At 40.1% G+C, this 24,161-nt stretch overlaps 1 protein-coding gene across 5 annotated transcripts; it reads left to right on the forward strand.

Annotated features, from left to right (window-relative positions):
• The first annotated feature begins 266 nt into the window (after positions 1-266).
• On the forward strand, positions 267-24,123 carry LOC116616801 (adhesion G-protein coupled receptor D1). Of its 5 annotated transcripts, none has more exons than XM_032378853.2 (23): positions 267-669; positions 1,285-1,315; positions 2,693-2,869; positions 4,154-4,460; positions 4,838-5,013; positions 5,652-5,698; positions 7,197-7,280; positions 7,435-7,609; positions 7,886-7,996; positions 8,288-8,360; positions 8,825-8,915; positions 9,751-9,806; positions 10,234-10,360; positions 11,844-11,947; positions 17,709-17,811; positions 18,491-18,644; positions 19,909-19,975; positions 20,177-20,243; positions 21,139-21,233; positions 21,660-21,786; positions 22,306-22,347; positions 22,752-22,889; positions 23,354-23,600. In XM_032378853.2, the coding sequence occupies exons 1-23, from the start codon at positions 619-621 to the stop codon at positions 23,447-23,449; spliced, it is 2,499 nt and encodes an 832-aa protein (XP_032234744.2). In that variant the 5' UTR covers positions 267-618; the 3' UTR covers positions 23,450-23,600. The 5 variants fall into 5 exon arrangements, with proteins under 5 accessions (XP_032234744.2, XP_032234742.2, XP_032234743.2 ...); XM_032378851.2 differs by having other exon boundaries at positions 269-669; positions 9,754-9,806; positions 23,334-24,123; XM_032378852.2 differs by having other exon boundaries at positions 269-669; positions 8,828-8,915; positions 9,754-9,806; positions 23,334-24,123.
• Positions 24,124-24,161: the final 38 nt, after the last annotated feature.

The raw sequence follows: 24,161 nt of genomic DNA on the forward strand, positions 1-24,161 counted from the left end.
TTAAAACCCGACGATTAAGTAGGTCAATTTACGTCACGGAATCGTGCTTGCTTTCGAAAGAAGTAAAAATAGACAAATCGGCGAATTATCTTTTTCCTGGTCGAGCGATGACACATGTGCTGTGTCTATCTTCTAATCGTTTTCAGTTGTTTTGATGTTTTCAATAGCCTTCCTTATCCTGCACTTAAGTAATTCATTGTTATTTAGATTTTCTGCAAACACGATTTTTACCAAGTCAATCAAGTTTTTTGTGTGATACTATTTAAATGTTCCTGGTTCTTTTCCGGTTCTAACTCTTTGTGTTTATTCTCGTTTAGGAATATTCTGCTTGAAAATAGTATCTTGATGAACGCAAAAATGGGAAGACTCCGTTCCTTTTTGCTCCGTTCCTTTTGATAAAATAAAAAGTTTTTAAGTAAACAGTAACCCGACGGCTTGTCAGTACACAAAGAGCTTAGCCAGATAACGCAGCAGCTTTTGACCTCACAACGGCAGCTTTTACTGTGGAACGATCTTACGCAAATCTAGAATTGATTGAGGGCTTGACACATAGCGAGAATAGCGCGTAAAGGTGTGTATATTGCTCTTGTGTGCTGGTGAATTGAAGGTTACGCCAGCATGAGGCTTCACGGATGGTTTCTACTCGTTTGCGTGCTCGTCGTAAACAAGGTAATCTCGTATATCCACATTACTACCTTCATTCATGTATTCCCATGACCTGATCTAATAAATGCATGCCTATGACTTCCTTACTTGTGTAGTCAACGGGGTAACATTTGTCAGTAACCGAACAGTGTACTTAGGGAATGATAATTGATCGAGAGAGGTAACCCCTTAATGGAATATTGAAAGATACAAAATATATCTTAATGTTTACAAAAGCGTCTGCTTTATTGTTTCTACGTGTTTTGAACTCGTATAAAACTGAACCTAAACTAAAGCAGCCTTGCTGATCTTTGAGGAACATACGGCCATAAGATTATAAAACGGCAGAATTTTTCTTGTCACACGACGTTTAAATAGCGGGTGTATGTTATTAGTGTAAATACAAAGGGCAGCGTTTATTCTTATCGGCAAATCACTCTTTAGGCCACCTCTGATTATAAACATATAATACTTGGCCTTAAATTTATTGGGATATATTTGGTTTATCCTTGTTCCACTTATAAATGCGCCTAATTCGATCTAGAAATATCAAGGTTGCTTATCTTGATTTGATTAGTACTAAAGATAGGTTCATCCTATACTAAGGACTGACATTTATATGGTTTTACTTCATTTCAGGTTTCTGTAAAAACTGATTACTATGATAAATGTGAGTACGATAGCTATAAGTAGTAGAAGTGCAACAATTTCTATAACAATTATTCCCGTTTAATTAGCTTTTCATGTTGTGTGTTTTACGTAAGGCAGCCTTTCTGTGTAAACAGTTCTTAGAAAGCTCTGTCAACCAAAAACAAACGTGCGCAAATTGTTAAGACGTGATAGCCTTGAAAACTTTGTAGTGTTCCGATGTCCCTGTCTATGTGCATGTTTAATTTGTAGAGATGTACCAGACAAACCGTGTAAACACACTTAAAACACGTGGAGGGCGAGGGGGCATGGGGCCGACCCCGAATACGAGAAATCGAATAGACGCTGACAATGGAACCCATACGATCTCAAATTAGGACAACTCGCGCTACCTGCTAACTTAAAGGATATAGAGTCTTATGTCCTGAAGACTGATTTTCAGTCATTTCTACTCGGATAACTCGAATTGTCTCATGTCCTGAAGACTGATTTTCAGTCATTTCTACTCGGATAACTCGAATTGTCTCATGTCCTGAAGACTGATTTTCAGTCATTTCTACTCGGATAACTCGAATTGTCTCATGTCCTGAAGACTGATTTTCAGTCATTTCTACTCGGATAACTCGAATTGTCTCATGTCCGGAAGACTGATTTTCAGTCATTTCTACTAGGATAACTCGAATTGTCTCATGTCCTGAAGACTGATTTTTAGTCATTTCTACTCGGATAACTCGAATTGTCTCATGTCCTGAAGACTGATTTTCAGTCATTTCTACTCGGATAACTCGAATTGTCTCATGTCCTGAAGACTGATTTTCAGTCATTTCTACTCGGATAACTCGAATTGTCTCATGTCCTGAAGACTGATTTTCAGTCATTTCTACTCGGATAACTCGAATTGTCTCATGTACTGAAGACTGATTTTCAGTCATTTCTACTCGGATAACTCGAATTGTCCCGTGCCCCTTCAGGGTTTGACAGGGCTCCGCTGTTTTAGCGCGTTTTGAAGGAAGTCGTCACATTTTTTATCCTAATCTTGGTTGGTTTTCGGGAGTAATAACAAGGGTAAAGAGAAACAAATGCAAATGAAGATAAAACAATCGAATTAATTCGTGTTCATGTATTTGCATTCATGACAGGTAGATGCGCGGAGCCTAAACTAGGACTTTGATGTCTCTTTTTGTTTTGTCGTAGAATATGTCTTATCATCTTCCATCTTCTTCTTTTAATCTCTTCACCGAGCAATTTCTTCTCTTCTGTCTCGAGCATCTCTCTGTTTATAACGCTATCTTTCCATTCTACTCAAAGAAGTCTCCTTAGACATTCAGACACCAGCACCATCATTATATGCCGCTTTCACCACTACCAGAATATCACCTGCCATGATTTATTTTGGCAGCATTTTGCCAAGGTCGCCCCATAGGGAACTATGCCGACAATGAGGACTGCAGAGCGTTCTATCAGTGTTTCCATGACATCACAACACACGTGTCAAACCTAGCAACGGGAGTGATGTACGATCCTAAGCTTGGGGTCATTAGGTTTGCATCGGACGTGGACTGTCCGATTAGGAAAGGTGAGACATTTGAACAGCACCTCATATAGAACATTGTTAGCAATCATTTCCATAATGGCTATGCTGCGCCACCTTCTCTTCCTCATCATCATTATCATCATCATCATCATCATCATCATCATCATCATCATCATCATCATCATCATCATCATAACCTTTATTCTAAACATCATCATCATCATCATCATCATAACCTTTATTCTAAACATCATCATCATCATCATCATCATCATCATCATCATCATCATCATCATCATAACCTTTATTCTAAACATCATCATCATCATCATCATAACCTTTATTCTAAACATCATCATCATCATCATCATCATCATCATAACCTTTATTCTAAACATCATCATCATCATCATCATCATCATAACCTTTATTCTAAACATCATCATCATCAACATCATCATCATCATCATCATCATAACCTTTATTCTAAACATCATCATCATCATCATTATCATCATCAACATCATCATCATCATCATCATCATCATCAACATCATCATCATCATCATAACCTTTATTCTAAACATCATCATCATCATCATCATTATCATCATCAACATCATCATCATAATCATCAACATCATCATCATCATCATCATCATCATCATCATCATTATCATCATCAACATCATCATTAACATCATCATCAACATCATCATCATCATCATCATCATCATCATCATAACCTTTATTCTAAACATCATCATCATCATCATCAACATCATCATCATCATCAACATCATCATCATCATCATAACCTTTATTCTAAACATCATCATCATCATCATCGTCGTCGTCATCGTCACTATAAATATCTGCATTATCACCATGACTTTCACCATCTTCATCATCGTCGTCGTATTCATAATTGATACCAATACCAATAGCATTATTGCGCGTCTTCCTTGTTCTCCTCCTGCCTTCCGTTATTACCATCACCTTTACAATGAACAGTATTATCGCTAACAGCATCATCTTTGTGCATAGAACCGGGCTCTCTGTGTCGAAATGTGCAATTAAGCTTACTAAATGATAAACAAATAACAGTCAAGTATGTTTTATATTTTGGTGCTTTTAAAAGTGTAAACAAATGCTAACTTTCCAAAAAAAGCTGACACTTTTTACAACAAACTATCCCGATTATTTTTTCTTCATCATCACAATCATCATCATTATCGTGATCCTCATCACCTTAACTAGCACGATCAACACAAAAGCATCAACTTTACATTATTATAATTTTTTTTTTCGTTTTATTTTTTTCAGTTTTAAGAGAAGTATGGTTGAATGTGCCGGGCGGGAGTATATCCTCCCTGACCTCCCTTGGTCGCTATCCCTGCTTGCCAAACGTCACAACTCTTCACGACACCTTCTGTATCTACAGTCTACTTAATGAAAAAAACGACTTTTATGGCCAAAGACTTAGGGGGTACCTCAAAGCTCCAATCTCGGGCCCCTATGTTTTCGAGACTTCGTGTGATGATAGATGCCAGGTGTGGCTGGGCGAAGCTGAGGAAAAGAGACGGATAATCATCAACCAAAATATTGTTGGGCAAAGGGGAAAATGGAATGTGTGAGTTGAAAATTTACTTTGATTTTCTTGTGTTCTTATCGTCCTATCATTGCACATCAATTTTTATAACCGCTATTGAATTTGTCTTATCGAAAAAAAAAAGAATTATATGTGGCTTATCAGGCTTATAACTTGGAGAAGCATTTTAACATTTCAACATGATTTGATCTACATATCATAGTAGCAAAATCACATAGACAATGGAAAAATGTAAAGTAGTAAATAAGTGTTTTAGGCAGGGAATTGAGTGCTGTAGTAAGATTTAATGCTAATTTAACCCCATTCATGTAATGCCCATTTCTATAAGGAATCTTTTTTATTATCTTTCAGTTCCCGTTATTTTATTTTTATATTTTTTTCATCTTGTCGTCTATTAGTACTACTGACCAGATATCAAAGCCTGTACATCTTAAAAAGGACCAAGTATACTACCTTGAGGTACTCCACAAGGAAGCTACTCGTACCAGCTTCATGTGCTTGGGGATGCTGATTCCTGGACAGAGTCTCTCAGAAAGACCCATTTCATCAAGACATTTAGTCATATCCGACGACCGTAAGTTTGTGTCCGGTATGATAAGCAGTCGTTTCTGACTACAGAAATGATAAGAAAAACTTGGTCAGGCGCATACACAGAGGGGTGCAAAGCACGCAACCCCCTCCCCCCCCTCCCTGGCGGCCATAAGTTGGTCATTCCTTATTAAGGAAACTTTTTATTCTATGCTTTTTCCTTATGATACCTATGACCGCGGACACCCCTCGGCCAATCCTGGGTACGCGCCTGTATTTGGTCTGCGTAAGCGTGGGGATCAGGAATATAAATCAACACAAGATTGACAGGGTATGGGTAAGGGTTTTACGCCTCTGTGAAAACAAAGTAGTTTCGCTGACGTTTCAAGAGTAAGCCCTTCATCGGTCGAGCAAGAAAAACAAAGGCCAGTTGGGTGGTTGCATTCATAGTTTAGGGTACTACAATGGGTGGCCGACAAAAAGTGACAAAAAGCAATTAGATCGGAGGCGGCGAGCTCTAGAAATCGTAAATCATCCATGTCAAAGGCCTTTTGGCTCGACTAAGGGGGGAAATTTTGTCTTTGTTTAAGTGTTTCTTTAAGTCTATTTGTTTGCATAATATGCATTTTGATTTTTGACCTTTGAGCTGATGATACATTACCATTTGTTTTTCAAATCCAAAAGAAATTTTGAACCTTAAATGCAAGACACAAGTTTCTGCCCAAGAACAGGTATGTGTATGTCTAATTTTACAATTATTTATTTGTAATAATGAGCCACCAACAGCCAAAGTGTGGCATGACAGACGTATTCTCTTAAATATTGTGCCCAGAGCCTGGTTGTTGTTCAGCCCGGCCCTCGTGATAACAATAGAATGAAGGGTCTGGGAACGAGATTGGTCATATCTTCCCCCTCGGCATACTATTATAAGACTGGGTACTGCACCTTTGGTAATATGCTAGCCACGCCCTAATCTGGCTTTAAAATGCGTTGGTAAATTCAAGCAATCGCATTTTAAAGACCCTCGTTTTTTCCACGCTGCTAACATTTCATCTTTATAAAAGAAAAGATAACAGGGGTTTGATGTATAAGCACTAAACTTCTGATTCCTTTCCATGTCTTTAAATGTAGGCATGTATCTTTATACCAAGCCAAAGAGAATACGGCAGAAATTGCTTTGTTTATTTGGCAGTATCCACTCAAACTTTGCATCGTGCACTGGATTTACGTAAAATAAGTTGCCATTTAGCATGGTATAAGATAGGTATACAATGATTTATTGTAGAATACTGCAGAAAATTCCACTTGTCATGTATCTCAAGAGCATACTCCTTGAAAAAGGTCCTACTCATGTGCTCACTAGGCCAGTCCCTTTCAATTTCATCGATTATCTTTATTCGCAACGGCTACTGTAGCACCCCAACCAAAACGAAAAGACAAGACATAAAAAAGGTTTACCACAATTCTGCTTCTTGCTTGTTTTGGTCGGCTACCTTTCTTCTGCGACTTTGATGTATGCGAGTTACCTCAAACACGCTCTCAGGTACTGGACGTGAGATTCCATTATACAGCATGTAACTTGCGAAAATGTAAACAAAAACTAAATGGCAGGGTACCCATGGGGTACCCACGAGGTATTCGCTTGTTCAAAGCATCAAGATGATGAAAAACTATTGTAGATTCTGTCGATGTATTTCCTTTTTTGCTGACACCGTCCGGACCTAACGAAAATCCCAACTTTCTGAGATCGATCGGGCACACATGAGGGCGAAATTTTGAGTGACGTTGGCCGTAAATCTTGAAATAAATATTTTCTCGCCACGATAGCACTGATTCTCTTTTACAACATGGCGTCCGGGTTCCTCTAGCATGCAGTAAACGCAATACATCATAAATAGAAGTATTATTCGGCCGACAGAAGAACGTTTTCTGCGCGGCTCTCTCGCCGCGGCTATGGCCGCCATTTTGCACAATAATGAGGTAAACTGATACCTCCAATTTTAGTTATGACCCTAGCTGGTTTGAGTACGTCGTTACTGGGTACGCCTGAGTTCGTCGTTACTGAGTACGCCTGAGTACGTCGATACTGTTACATGTATGCTTGGAGGAATTGTGTTTACGCCACCATTTTGAAAAATAGATCCAGGTCCCAACAAGGTTCCCCGCGCCCTTTCCCAAGCAACGGCAGTTTTTTTTATATATGTGACTCCATTTTTTTTGTTCGCTTAGCTGAAGAAGTTAAAGATAAAAACGGAAGAGCTCAAGAAAAAGCTGCCCCAAGCCACTGACAGCCAAAAGCAGGCGATTACACAGGTACCCACATATACTGTACTACACCTAAATGTTTGTAATTTTTGCTAAAATGAATGCGTATTTCTCGTTAATGAAAAACAAAAGCTGTATTAAGATAGCAGGACACTCCTCTTAGAGCTTACGCCATTTATTTTGCCTTCAACCGATAATTTAGGAATTCAGCTCAATGCTAGACCGCATGCTCCAGGATGAAAACGCTGGCCAGTGGGACCCAAATAACGGCTCAGATGCTATGAGTATCTCCGTGGTAACGGAAGATTATGGCAAGGCGCTTGCAGAGTCACTGCATAATGATTCCTCACCTGTAACTGTGACGTCATCAACAATGGGTATGGTTAACATTAATAGTCAGTCGGAAGACAATTCCCCATTTGAAAGGGAGGCCTGGATTTCTTCACAGAACTTTTCTCCCTGGATTTTTAGCAAACAAGAGCTTCACGGATGGAGACTTTATCGCTCGGTCAAACACATCCACTCGTACTAGCTCGGCAAAGTCCACCACAGGATGCTTATTACTCAGGGAACCCAAATATCGACGCCTTTCTTAGTGCTTACCTTCCCTGCTATTAGTTATATCACTAGCTTATTCACCCATTGTTTTTCAGTGTTACAGGCTTCCGTGATTCACAGCGAGCTTTACAAATTTCCAAACAGAGGTTCCATGCCTCTAGGCCAGCAGCTCGGCGACAATGACCAGATAGAAGTCAAAATGCCAGGTAAGGACAAGAAACGTTTCCCAATTAGCCAGTTCAGCCTTAATGTAATGTTGTTTTGTCCAAACGATACTCATCCATAATTTCTTTTAGCCAGTGAACTTTGCGTGCTCATTCTTAGAAATCTAATTTTATGATTATCCGTCCCTTTTCATTTGTTGGAATAATGCATACATTTCTGTTGCCAAGCAGTGGATTCGAAAGCGAATTAATTATTGTCTATAATTAAATTTTCTTTCTCGCAGTCTCGATGTTTTGTAATATCAGTAAATGTTCCATAATTCTGTTGCACAGAGCGAAAGGATGCCAAGGTTTTCAGTGTTCTCTACATGAACTTGAATAAGTTTTTATCTATCTCTTCTTCGAGGTAAGTACTTTTTGAACAATTTTTCGCGGTAAAACACACATTACCGCTCTTCAACTCGTTTTGCAGTAATGTCGTTTGACAATTTGAACTCAGTTTATCCCCGCCGTTCCACGCACGCTACCATGGCCATCTTGACAGTTTTCTGAAGTTATAATAAAAGTGATGACGATGACGGTGACGATGATAGGCCAAGGATGATAAGACCAATAAGGATGAGAAAAACTATAAAAAAATCTGTGTCACTAGCCATCCAGTGTGGCAGAGAAATGCTTCAGTGTAAATCATAACCCATGGCATCCTCCTAGTTAAAAGATCCGTGTCAATCAAGATAATGAATCTCGCGTGCTAATTGGCCAACTTTCTTTAGATATTGCCTTGGCGTCCTATATATTAGTCGCTTCGCATGATAATCCCAAGGCTCCTTATGGTTAAATCATTTTTTTTATTTTACGTTTATCTCTCAGTAGACCTGGACCGGCCAGCAGAATTATCAGCACCTTGATGACGTCACCTGCGCCTGCTGACATACAGGTCAGCCTGCATTTTAAAATAGAGGTAGGTGGTGAAGCCGCCACTTTCGAAAGTCTGTTCAATGTGAGCAAATATGTGTCCCCACGGGTTACCTTTGTAGTACCCATGCGCCCCCGCGCGCATAGAAGAAAAGAAAAACAGAGAGTAACAACGCATGGTTGATCATCAAGGGTTTCGAGAGTTTATTTGTTCCTACTCTTGACTGTTGACTTGCACGGGTAGTCAGTTTTTCGTACTAAATTTCTATCAAATGGCTGTCAATGGTGGCGGAGTTGATTGTAAACCCGTGACTGTTTTAACTGTGAGATTATTATAGGAATGGTGGACAGTGGTATGCGCATGTGCGTGTTCTGGCTAAAACAAACAAAATCGCATTCGAGTAAAGGTACGAAAAGCTGACTTCAGCAATACTGTCCAACTTTCGACTTACTGTACAGCATTAAAACCATACATGTACTGTACTAAAGATGACAGATTTGTTTGATAATGAGGGAGTCATAAAGAAAATTATAGCCTCAAGTTTGGTCTAGTTTTCTTAGCATTCGCCAAAATGTGACAGTTCGCCGGCAAAACGCCGCCATTTCAAAACAAAAAAGCTGGTTTAACCGCGCGGTACTGGAACAATTCTTGCGCTGATTCAGCACTGCTGAGGCAAGCTGTGCTTGGAAGGTCGATTTTCAAATGTCGAATGGTGAGGGGATTCTTTTAACGTCAGGTCTATGTGACAGGATTTTAGAGTTGCTATGCTCAGTAATTTTCTTCTCCTTCACTGTATGATTTTAATGGATACAATGTGTGGTGTTTTGAAGTCAGGGCAAGGTAAAAGCAGGTTTATCAATATACAATGCTCTCATATCAGCAGACCAATCACAGCTCATCTGTGCCGCGGTGTTCGTGGTGGGACTCCAACTCAAGGTCAGTCTTATTATCTTTAACGAGCCATAGTAAACCACGCCTTTTGTTGTTGTTTTCATTCAACATCGGTTAGAAAGATTAAAGCTTTTTGTTATGAACATCGGTTAGAAAGATTAAAGCATTTTATTATTAATTCTTATTAATTTACTCGTTACTTACTAATGTCATTTATGATAAATATTTAATCACCGTATTTGATATACTACTTTATTATTTCCTTTAGCGAAAACTATTGATATCCGCTAAAAAATATTGTCCTACCTTTGAAATGACCACAATTTACCCTTTTAAAACGGATTCTTTTAAACGCCACAAGCCCCGTTGTATTAATTTGTATTGTATTCACCAATTGAATGTGCTCAGTGTAAAAATACGCTTATAAAACAAAATGAATTTAAAATATTTGATGTTGGCTTATCATATCAAGTAACGTCAAATGGTCTAGCGAGGGGTGCTCTGTGACGTCATACAATACCACACATACCACGTGCACATGTAATCATCTGACGAGCTTCGCCGTGCTGATGCAAGTAGATCAGGGTGAAGGAAGTAAGGTAATCTATTGCCGTTATGATGACTGTCATCATAGTTACCATCATCATCATCATCACCACCACCACCAGCACCACCATCATCGTCACCACCATCACCACCACCACCACCACCAGCACCACCATCATCATCACCACCATCACCACCACCACCACCACCACCACCACCATCACCATCACCACCACCACCACCACCACCAGCACCACCATCATCATCACCACCATCACCACCAGCACCACCATCATCATCACCACCATCACCACCACCACCACCACCACCACAACCACCACCATCATCATCATCACCACCACCATCATCATCATCATCATCATCATCATCATCATCATCATCATCACCATCACCATCATCATCACTATCATCATCATCATCACCACCACAACCACCACCATCATCATCATCACCACCACCATCATCATCATCATCACCACCACCACCACCACCACCACCACCACAACAATCACCACAATCACCACCACCACCATCACCACCACCACCACCACCACCACAACCACCACCATCATCATCATCACCACCATCATCATCATCATCATCATCATCACCACCATCACCACCACCAACAACAACACAACCATCACCATCATCATCATCACCACCATCATCATCATCATCATCATCACCATCATCATCACCATCATCATCATCATCACCACCATTATCATCATCATCATCATGAAGATAATAACCATCTTTATAAAGAAATGTCGTCATTGTCATCACGATAATTACTCATGACCACCACCACCACCATCACCATCATCACAGTCATCATCATCATCATCATCATCACAATGACAAACATAATAATCATAATTATCATCATCATCACTATCATTATCATCACAATCATCATCATCATCACCACCACCATCAACATCATGATCATCATTACGAAAAAAAAAATAATCGTCCTTATCATCATCATAATTACTTATCACCAGCAACAACATACCATCACCACCAAGAACATCATCATCATCATCATCATTATCATTGTTGCAATCATCATTATCATCCCATAACCACCAATATCATCATTAAATCACTATGCAGCCATGCCAGGGTTGCGTAAAGTGGTTACATAGCGCTTTTACTTTTTTACGCTTTTACTTTTTATACCATATAAAGAAAATTTAGTTAGAAATTGTCGTTTTTGCCAAACGCGGTCACTTCCATATAAGGACAATAATATATCCTTCTTTGGAAAAACTGCATGATTCTTGTAATTTTTAAGGTGGCCGCACCGCAGGTGCTATGACTTGTAACCAGAAGAGAAAAACAGTGACTGTGACCATCTTTAGTCAATAGAGAAAATCTCTGAAAAAAAAAATTGGTACCAGTCCCTCAAAACGACAACGTTTTCTTCATATGTTGCGTAAAGTGGTAACGTAACGCATTTTTTTTTACTTTTTATACTAATTTTATGTTCTATGTTTTTTTTTTCAGATGAGCGCTGTCCATCAACAAGCACTGTCCATCATAACATATGTAGGATGCGCACTATCGCTGCTGGGGATAACTCTGTCAGTCATTATCTTCACTTGCGTCACGTGAGTAGCAAAAATACATATCAATCAATTGCTGTCGAGTGTGCGGGAAACCTGTGATGCTTGATTTCCAAGATGGCTGGAAGCAAATCGGTGTAAATACGAATCTTGGGGGAATTCTTGACATACAAAGCTCTAGAGCGATAAAAATAAAGCGAAAAAATATTAAAACGGACTCCCAAAAATGGTAATGCCTAATAAGGAAATGACAGCGATCTAGAAAAACTATAGTTTTCAAAACAAAATTGATTTATTGTGTTTTATTTCCGAGTTAAGGTTTTTCTTTACCGCATCAAAATGAGGTTTATTACAGGTTGGCCCGTTGTATATACTCGAGGCTCAGAATCAAAACTTGTTCGAGCTTATACTTGAGTCTTAACAAAATTAAAAGTTCGAATTATGGAGGGAAAATTATACTGATTAACAGTACGGCTAGAAGAAAACAAAAGTCACTTCGAGTAAGTGGATACACGCAATATCAGGGGTTTGAGTAACTCGTAAGTAGCTCGCGCAACTGCATTGTTTGTCCTTTATTGTTGGCGCAAAAGATTTAAAAAAAATATCTCCATAGCTTATAGTTTTACTTAACCGTAATATTTTGCAGAAGAAGTAAATAAGCGAGAGAAGCCATAAGTTTTGGGCGAAATCTAGATATCGATATAACCCCCTTAGCAAGAAATTGTTTGGAAATGGCGATTGGCAGCGGGGACGGTCATGAGTGGTAGTGACAATGGGGGAAAAAAACTTAATGCAGAATCCGAAGAACTGACAGACACATTTGGGGAAAGGCCTTTTTCCAAACGTTTAAACAGGAGTTGCAAAAACAATAGCAGCAATCAAGGGATACATCCGAAACAGCTGAAGTAATGAATAAGTAAATCCTTTTCCACTATTCTTTCTTTTTGTATGCGATTAACAAGACAAGAATGCTACAGCGAGCCCAATCACATAAGGAACGCAAAACGTCAGAATCTCGAGGGAGATCCTGACTATTCTTCTTGAAGCAAGCTGTTCTTGGAGTCGAACCAAATCCCTCATTGCGAAAAGCAATTATGGACCTCCCATGAACGTGTCCCTAAGGTTTGACGAGCCTTTATCAATTTGGAACAATTTTTAAACTAGCACAAATTATTAAAATAGCAACAATTATTAAAATAGCATCTGCTACGTTAATACAATTGAGATGTCCTATCGTTAAGTAGCAATTGGTTGGCTACCCTGGACAGATATAATTACCATTAGTTTAATTTTAGGGTTTGCTATATTTTTTCCAGCCTACAAAGAATTTCATCTCATCACGTGGAATACGTCCAACTAATATCAATCTATTTTTCTTCATAGCAAACCACCATCCTAACCGCTTTTCTGATTATATTCATATTGACTATAACCTTGCTTTCTCATAAACTATAAACCGTGCTTTCTTATGACAGCAATTCCCACCAGGAGTCTATCATCAATCAAGCAATATATGAGGTGAAATTTGTTTTTAGCTTTCAAACGGGTTTTGTTAAAACTCCAAATATTTTTTTTCAAAAAAAATCGACGCAAGAGTGTGAAATAAAAGTTGCAACCATGAAAATACATAATAAAGAATAAGATATGTGTATTTTTAAGGAACTTTATTGAAGACTACGTGAGTTAATTGATATGCATAAATAAAGCTAAAGAACATGTTAGATAAACGTTAAGTGGGCCCCCTCTGGTGTAGCCCGTTAATTGCATCTGGAAAGTAGAATCTCAAGGTGTTTTCAGATTGTTCCATTTAATCAAAAGCGTGATATCGAACCATCTCATTTGCTAAAAGCCTTTAAGCGAGAGTCTTACTTTAAAACATCGGAAGAGAAATAGCCATGAATGCCTCGTCTTTTGATGAGGGAAGGGCCCGTCTACAAGAACAGCTTGATTCAAGAGGGGAGGTCCGCATCACACTCGAGATTCTGACGTTTTGCGCTCTTTATTTAATAGGGCTTGTTGGTAACTTTCTCGTGTTGTTGATCGCATACAGCAAGAAAGGCAATGGGAACATGATATTCCTATTCATTGGGGCATTGGCTTTTTCGGATATGTTTCTCTTGACTACAAGTGGCGTCTTCGCAAGTCCACTTTTATTTCTCGGTTATTGGCCTTTCCCTGATTTGGTCTGTCAGTTTTACGGGTTTTGCATCGTGAATTGTGCGATCGCCTCTCTACTTCTAGTGGCAGCAACTGCCGTCAATCGCTATTTCAAGGTAGTGCGCACTAACTACTATCGAAACTTGTTCACCCCAAGACGTACAAAGCTCCTGATTTGTGGTTGTTGGCTTTTGGCAGCTCTTGTCCCGACCCTCTTTCTTGTAAGAGGGGAAAGATATCATTTCCACCCTGCTAAAATCCTTTGCGTTCAACAAAATCGCCAAGAAGGTGTTTTAACGTGGTACGTTTTAACGTGGTACGTCTATATCATTGTTGCAATGTGCACCATAGTTACTTCTTATTACAAGATTTTCCGGACAATTCGCAGACACCAAACCAGAGTCAATTGCATGCAGCAAAACACCACCGGACCGAACATTCAGGACATCAAGGTCACTCGAACTCTGTTCCTGACTGTCGTGGCATTCCTCGTTTGTTGGATCCCGATTTTGATAATCGACAATATCGATGATTCTCTCGGTTTATTTTCTCTTCCTCGAGAAGTGTACCTTTTTTACTCTTGGATCGGAGCCTTTTCTTCAGTCATCAACCCTTTTATTTACGGAGCTATGAACCCTGCGTTCCGCGAAGAATATAAGAAGATTCTAAGAATAATATGTGCTGGTCGGAATATGGAGGTTGAACACGAAGTGCCCATGCGATGTGTTTCCCTGTCCGGAATAGAGGGGTAGCGGAAGGATGAGCAACTAAACCATTGCTTATATTATATCAGCAACTATTAACTTTGCAACTACTTAGAAATGCTAGCAGCGAAATATTGTCGTGTAATATCTGTTTTAGTTAAAGCAGCATTGTCACCAGTTAACTTCCGGAGGGCCGACGGAAACCTCATCCGATTAAAGACAATAGAATCTATTAGAATCCGCTATTTAACAGGCCATCCGCTCTAAATTATCAGTCACATCCTCAAAGAAACTTCCAATAGACACAATGATTTTACAATTTTGAATTATTTATTTCGTTTTTTGTTAAAAATCATCGAAAATTGTTGTGTAACCGACCGGAAGTAAACTGGTGTCATTGCCCCTCATGATAGTGATACCTCTTTGTCCTTAGTGGCCGTGTAAAGCCCGTTGATTACCTGTAATAGTTTCGTAGGCTATGAAACCCTATGAAAATGAGATGTTCATTTCCAAATTTAATCCTCTTGAATCGCGGTAATGTTCAATCATCCTACAACCAAAACAACTTAGTTCTGTTTATTAATTATCAGATCAGGAAAAGTTGTATAATTTACAAATTATGCGAGTTTTAAATACGCTCTTTTTTATAAGAACGTCCAATTTTCAGTTGAGGCTGGGACGTTCTTATTTTTGAGACATTTTAAGCCTGAATATGTTCTTAACGATGTTCTTTTTTAAAAGAAGACATTTAAGAAGAAAAATAAGACATTTTTAAAAGAAGACATTTAAAAATGTCTTGTACATAAGAATATAATACCAAATAAATTATGAGGAAGAGAATAAACACTAATGATCAATAGCAATAATAAGAGCACAATAAGCCATTCAAGCCATAAGTTTGCGCGCGCATAACCATAAAACCTCAACTAACAGAATGCAGCGCGCGCATTTTTAAGCTTGCATCAAACGAAGCCCGCGTTGCATGACAGTAGTTGAGGTAGGTTTCCAGGGTGATTGCGCGCGCATGCTTATAGCTGGAATGGCCTATTTTATTCTGGATTTTCTAACGCATCAGGACTAAAAAATATTTTTTTTCTCTGCTATCTGAGCCTCGGCATGTTCTTAGCATGTTCTTAAAATTTGGTGAAATCTCAGGCTGGACGTTCTTATAAAAAAGGTTCTTATAGAAAAAATAGTGTATACATTCTGAGTGTATACGATCTTATAAAAAAAAGTGTGTACAAAACAAAAATGAAACGGCATTATCACGCAAGTCGGATCTACGGTAGAACTTGTCCGCGTACTTTTACTTGGGTTAAATGCAATAACAACAATAAATTAACTAAAAATTGCGGTATGCTTACCTTAGAAACTGCAAATGTCTAAGTTACACATTTTGTTGATTTTGTGCTTGCATGCTGGTTTTACTACAAAACTTATGTCGCTCTAAACAGTACCACACCTTTAATCACCAATCCAATAATTTGATTTTCTGCCCGCCAAATAGAGGTGAAAGTACGCGTAAATTAATATATGAAATAAATATATATAACTAATATATAGATTTAGATGCAGTGCCTAATAGCGGAGCTCCATACGATCAAATATTTGCTAATATTCGCTTAATAATTTAAAGAATACTGAATATTATCATATTTCTGTTTTTGACGGCGTCAACGATTTCACAGATCACGCGACCAGCTTGTTATACCCCCTTCCCCCATATCTACATGACATATAACAAGTTTAGTTGTCATACGATGTTTCGGCCTCAGGGTAGTTTCTTTTAGTGACGTCATCGATGACGTCACGTGACCATCTCATTGCACCCCGGCCACTTGAATAATACATGACACCTACCGAGTTTGGTTCTCATACGATGTTTCTTAAATGAAAAAAATATATATTTTTTTATTTTGTTGACGTCAGCATAATTTTGCTTCTAGTGACGTCATTGATGACGTCACAATCACGTGACTATATTGGTGCACCCCCTTGACACCTTCATGACACATACCAAGATTGGTTGACATATGATGTTTCTTTCATGAGATATGGATATTTTTTGTTCTTAATGAAATCGGCAAAAACTATTCGGAATAGTTTTGCTTTTAGTGACGTCATTGCTGATGTCACAAATCACGTTACCATATTTTTGCACCCCTCTTGACACAAAAATGACACCTGCTAAGTTTGGTGGTGAAACAATGTTTCTTCCAAGAGATATGAATGTATTTGCTGTTAATCACGTTTTTATTCAGGCTGAAGTGTGATAAGTTATTTTGTTTTATATCAGCGACTCTTTTGAATTATAGGGTGGAAATGCGCTTGTATGGCATTTTACGGGCTTCGAGATTGTAGACTTTAATTAGACGGAAGTCAGGTTATTGCATGTGGAGCATGGAGGCAGTATAGAATGAGGATCAGTTCTGAACCAATTTTATTCACCCGTATCATACCAATTACAGGGTTTTAATGAAAATTTAATTTTCCTTCAGTTTTAACAAACTTATACGAAAAGCGCCAACAGCTGCTTATAAAATTATTTCCGATTGCCAAGACTGATTGCTTAAACCAGGGAAATGCGCACTTCCCTGCTTAAACTCTTCTGTTGAAACGCAGTTGTATCAATCTTCTTTATTTCAATTCTGCCTCTGTAACAACCACACTAGTGTCTTATTCGCTTACACCTTTTAATTCAACGCTTAAAGATTTTTTTAAGAAAATATGAATCTATCATATGTATCGTTCTGGCTGGAATGATTGGTAACCTTGTTCTCTTCTTGGACCGCGAGAGAAGATGGAAAATCATACATTCATTCATGAGCATTAGCTGTTTTTGATATATTGTTGTTGGCTCTTGCCTAGTTCTTTTTCTCGAAACCAACTTCACGTTCGATGAGCCTGATAAACAGGTTTTATGTTTCATTGTTATCTCGTTTCAGCGGACTTCGATCAAAAAGAAATATGATACATTTGAACTTGGCTATCAACGTTGGCATTGTGCAAGTGATCTTTCTCGCTGGGATAGAGGCCACTTCAAATCTGGTGAGGCCTGTTCACATAGTTAGACATCCACGTGAACCCAGATCTAGACACCCACGTGTACATAGGCACTCAACGTGAACACAGCTTGGCACCAAAGTGTACATAGTTAGGCACTCAAGTGAACACATCTAGATACCCACGTGTCACCCACGTGAACACAGCTAGACACCCTCCTGTACACATAGTTAGGCACCCATATGAACACAGCTTGGCACCCACGTGTACATAATTGGGCACCCACGCGAACACAGCTAGACACCCACGTGTACATGGTTAGGCACCCAGGTGAACACATCTAGACACCCACGTGTACATAGTTAGGCACTCACGTGAACACAGCTAGACATCCACGTGTGCATAGTTAGGCACCCAGGTGAACACATCTAGACACCCACGTGTACATAGTTAGGCACTCACGTGAACACAGCTAGACACCCACGTGTACATAGTTAGGCACTCACGTGAACACAGCTAGACATCCACGTGTGCATAGTTAGGCACCCAGGTGAACACATCTAGACACCCACGTGTACATAGTTAGGCACCCAGGTGAACACATCTAGACACCCACGTGTACATAGTTAGGCACTCACGTGAACACAGCTAGACATCCACGTGTACATAGTTAGGCACCCCTGGAGCATTATTTTAGCACCCTCTGTTTTCTCTATGTTTGCAGGTGGTTTGCCGCATAGTCGCCGCCTTTCTTCACTATTTCTGCTTGACTTCGTTTGCGTGGATGTTGGTCGAGGGAGTATTCCTTTACATTATGGTCGTCAATGTGTTTGAGAGCCACAAAGATCACATGAAGGTCTATCTTGGGTGTTCCTATGGTATGGAAACTCGGGTGGTGCTTTAAGTAGCTCTGCCAGCCACCATTTTTTCATCCTTCCAGCTAGCTAGCAGAAACAAAACCCTTTTTGATCGGCTTAAATCCTAGCCTCCTAGGAGAAAGTGCGGAGAAAAAAGACTAAGTAGAATAAGAGAGGGAATGCAGCACTTCCGGTTTCTCATTTCAGTTTTTTTATCACAGGAAACCCGATGAGTTTTTTCTCTTTTTTTTTTCTCTCTTTGCCCTTTGAGATGCCTGCGGAGGAGGCTAGGCTACATCCGCTTATTCTTGGCTGATTTCTCACGATTGAGTTTATTTTGTAATTTGAACTTCAAATACTGAGATGGAGGGGGGCGGGGAATCGAAAAAATAGATTGATATAGACTATGCGGATGTTATGGGGGCGGCGATGGTAGACTGATATAGACTATGCGGATGTTATGGGGGCGGCCATGGTAGACTGATATAGACTATGCGGATGTTATGGGGGCGGCGATAGTAGACTGATATAGACTATGCGGATGTTATGGGGGCGGCGATGGTAGACTGATATAGACTATGCGGATGTTATGGGGGCGGCGATGGTAGACTGATATAGACTATGCGGATGTTATGGGGGCGGCGATGGTTGACTGATATAGACTATGCGGATGTTATGGGGGCGGCGATGGTTGACTGATATAGACTATGCGGATGTTATGGGGGCGGCGATGGTAGACTGATACAGACTATGCGGATGTTATGGGGGCGGCGATGGTAGACTGATATAGACTATGCGGATGTTATGGGGGCGGCGATGGTAGACTGATATAGACTATGCGGATGTTATGGGGGCGGCGATGGTTGACTGATATAGACTATGCGGATGTTATGGGGGCGGCGATGGTAGACTGATACAGACTATGCGGATGTTATGGGGGCGGCGATGGTAGACTGATATAGACTATGCGGATGTTATGGGGGCGGCGATGGTAGACTGATATAGACTATGCGGATGTTATGGGGGCGGCGATGGTAGACTGATATAGACTATGCTGATGTTATGGGGGCGGCGATGGTAGACTGATAAAGACTATGCGGATGTTATGGGGGCGGCGATGGTAGACTGTAAAGACTATGCGGATGTTATGGGGGCGGCGATGGTAGACTGAAATAGACTATGCGGATGTTATGGGGGCGGCGATGGTTGACTGATATAGACTATGCGGATGTTATGGGGGCGGCGATGAATGAAATTTATGCTGATGATTGTTACTGTTTTCTAGGTATCCCAGCAGTCATTGTCATCATCTCAGCAAGCATAGCTTACGAAGGCTACGGTACAAACTCCATGTAAGGCAGACTACGGTACAAACTCCATTTAAAGCCGAGTACTTAACAGATAATGCAACGCGAGCACCTATAAAAAAAATTCACCAGCATGCGAGCCATTTCCTTTTACTGCGAGGGGTCATAATAGGACCTTGCACTAGTCATTCCATGTCTTATCACTACTATACACTAAAGTCCTGTATTGGTTCATTACTTGTGCAGATGCTGGCTATCGATTGACGGTGGAGTCATCTACGCTTTTGTGGGACCTGCACTCACGTGTATCTTGGTGAGGCCCTGAATATACTGTGAATATGAAGTATATACCTATTTCAAATAAGGGTGCATTCGGATAATTCACATGTAGCCCGAAGTGCCTTATGGGTATCACATAAATAAGAACATAGGTGAAAAGAAAACAAATCCATGTTTGCAGAGGTGTAGCGTTTTTGTTTATGTGCCTGTATTTTATGGCTATCCAAGACCAGGGTCCATTTATGCGTTACCCATTAGCCATTGCGGCTTCCGATACATGGATTCTCGATGACAACCATATTTTGAATAGATGTAATTATGATCACAAAGCATTTTGTACCAATTTCACAAAGCACCCCAACGATGTTTTACTTCAAAATTCATATGAAAATACTATCAACCTTATTTAATGTGCGTACCGTCCTGTTCTGTAGTTTTCTTCTTAATTTGTGTTCTTTTCTCACAACATTAAGAGAATGTTAGCCAATTAAGATGCGAGAAGTACATCTTTGATTGACAAAGCCAGGAGGAGTCTCCCGACTTGCGAAGTTTATGTCAATCATTCACGTTTCTCGCCTCATGATTGGCGCTTAACAAAATTGTCACGATAATCACACATGATAAATGATTTGTGTGTATTCATAGTGATCTAGTCATCATTCTCAACACTTTTTATGTAAGCACTTCCTTTCTCTTACTTCTGGGGGGAAATTCCAAGTTGTAAGTTAAAGGCTCTTATCAGAAAAGATTGACGCTTAATTCACAAAATTGTCAGGATAACCACATATGATAAAATATATTTGTGTAATCAAAGTGATTTGGTCATCATTCTCAACTTTTTTTTATGTAAGCACTTCCTTTCTCTTACTTCTGGGGAAAAAAGTCAAATTTGTAAATTTAAAGGCTTATCAAAATGTCGTCTTTTTCAGGTGAACACAATCATTCTTATTCTGGTGATCAAGGAAATCATTCAAGTGCAGAAGAAGAGCGCGACTGGTGACAAGTCCAACATCAGCATGATAAGGTGACCATCCACGTGATCTACCACGTGACCTTTATCACGTCGGGTGTCGGACGCACATGACTGGTCACGTGATTCACAAGTCACGTCATATACGTCTGATTAGATAACATGACCCCCTATAGGAGATGATTAACATGACTACCATCACGCCCAAGCAATCACCCACGTGACCACCCGAGCTGTTACCCTGTCCAGACATCAGTAGCGTGACGTTTGAGTCACGCCACATGACCTTTGTGTCAATCGAAATCGTGATCCTTAACTTATTGGCTAACTTTCTTTAGAATTTGTATTGGTCACGGTGGCAAATGTCGTACTTGCTATAAGAAACCCAAGTAATAGAAAGCCCTGAATTGCAGGCTTAGTGACATTGAGAACAGTGCTGAGTCGCTGTCAGTTTGAGATCAAAAGCTGTTTTCTCCTCAGGTCAGGTGTCAAGTCCGCGTTCGTTCTCTTACCGCTACTTGGGCTCACGTGGTTGTTCGGTGTACTCGCTCTTGGAGAGGGCGCCATAATTATGCAGTATTTATTTGCCTTATCTAACTCATTGCAGGTATGAAAGCTAGCTGTGGCAATATGCCAATATATCGCTGCGTCATCTTTTTTGGGAATATTCCATTCCAGCTATACGTTTGCGCGCGCATAACCATAGAAACCTACCTCAACTACCAGAATGCAGCGCGCGCTTTTTAAGCTCACATCAAACGAAGCGCGCGCTGCATGCCGGTAGTTAGGTGGTGAGTGCGCGCGCAAATGTATAGCTAGAATGGCCTATTATTTATGGCCTGTTATTTATTACCGAAGCGTCTATTGGGATTTATTACTGAAGCGTCTATTAGGCTTTAAAAGATATAGAAATAGAATACCTCTCGCACGCTGTCTAGCTTTTGTCACTGTCATTCAATCTAACGGAATTACATCTGGTGCTTTTTTATTGGTCGGCCCCTTGTGGAGAGGTGGCGGGTTTTGATTGACGGAAGCCAGGAGGCGATTTAACTGTTGAAAATTGTCGGCGAGAGATCGCAGAAACTGGAAAACGGCAGTAACTCTTTCTGTTTTCTCTTCTTTTTAGGGGTTCTTTATTTTTATTCTTCATTGTGCACTCAATTCTGAGGTACGGAATAAAATGATTATGTTAATTGTTTGTCATTTTACCTAGTACTTTCCTTTTGTTAAAATTCATATTATTTTGTTTGGAACCAGAGATTCAGATCGGTTCCTTATGCAAATGCTCAATATACATTAGATTTAATTGCACACTTGCCCATTGTCACTGCCAATAATTTTCATCGAAAATACTATACCCTATACTATCGACGTACATGACGTGGTAAATAACAGTGTGACGAGCTTTAGCGTGGCCACATTGATATCGCACGCTAGGCTAACTTTTTTAAAACTTTGTATGCTGGTAGCCATGATAGCGCTAGTCGCATTACAAAGTACTGTCAGTCGCAGTACAAAATCATTTTCATTCATAATCAAAATCACAATCACTTTTGCTGTCACGTTCTTAAGGTACGAAGAGCGTTGGCGCGCATGCGTGAGGTCTGGTTCAGTCGTCATGGCAACCTACTAGCGAGCACCTCGTCAACACCATCTCGACAAAAAAGCGGCCTAAGCACAACGGACAAAACAGCCAACTATCTAACCAAGGTGAATATTACTCTGTCATCAGTTTTGCCTTGAAGCAGATCCTGTGACGTATTCAAAATAAGAAAACGTATTGTAGGGACTAACTCGTTAACACCTTTTTCCCCACCACCAAGTTAAGAAATAGGAAAGAATATCTCTATGGTACAGGTGGTGACTAAAGGCTGATTTAAACAGCACGATTTAGTCGTATGCGACTCGCCCGCGACACCTCTACAACTCGAGTCGCAGAGTGAAAATCAGCCTACGACTTCGCTACGATTCTCGACTATGAAAGTCGTAGCGTGTAGTTAAGGGCTAAGACATGTCGTAGGCAGGTCGCATACGACTAAATGGTGCTGTCTAAATCGGCCTTATCAATTCTGCTGAGTCGTAATTAAGTAGTGTCCTCACTCGTTTGCTATCCATGCGTCATACGTAAGTGCTTTGTCGACCTGTAATTTGTAGGAAACCGATCTTGCCTCCAGGACGAGCGACCGGAAGTCATCCTACAACCAACTCAATGCGGACAACCGGAAGCTGAACGACTCTGGAAACGAGGCTATGATAATGAGGATGCATGACCATTACCCAAGAGACTCATCGGACGAATTTAAACAGCCAATAACAAGGCAACTTGAATGTAAACCGGAAGTGAAAACTGCTCATTTGCCAAGCTCTCTAGGTAGAACAGACACTGAGGGGTGGGTTAAAGACGCTGGTTACCATAGAAACAGCGGAGGGAAAGGTAGCCTTCCTGGGGTTGGAAAGAGAAGTATATCCCCGATTGCTCCGGCACCTGGTCGACTTCCACCACTAAAGAACGCGCCGAGCGCTCAGTTGTCAAGGAGACCTCTTAGCGCTAAATCAAAGAGTAAAAAGATAAAAGCCATAGTGCAGCCTTCAACAGGGGTTGCGAATACTTAAAGATTCAAATGCAAAGTCGCTTCGGCATAATCGGTTGTTCAGTGTACAGACTCTCTTTATATATATTACTCCCCAAATGAATGTCACATATGCTCGTCTTATTTTTAGGGTCTAAAATTAGCCCCAAGCGCTATTTCTTAGGGTGTTTAGAAAATCTTCTATCCCTAAGGGCATCCTCCAGCCCTACCCAAGCAAACTTCTTTTCAAGTCTTGTAAGATTTCCTGTTTTTATACCTATATAAAAATGAACGGCAGCACCCCTTTAAATTCGCCATGACAGAGGCCTGCTTGATAGGTGTCTTGAGGGTGTTAATACAATCCAAAAAACCGATAATTTGTCTGTTTTTACTGCTTTTCCTAAGGGTCTAA

Source organism: Nematostella vectensis, chromosome 15, assembly GCF_932526225.1.
Source record: "Nematostella vectensis chromosome 15, jaNemVect1.1, whole genome shotgun sequence".
Taxonomy (NCBI): Eukaryota; Metazoa; Cnidaria; class Anthozoa; order Actiniaria; family Edwardsiidae; genus Nematostella; species Nematostella vectensis.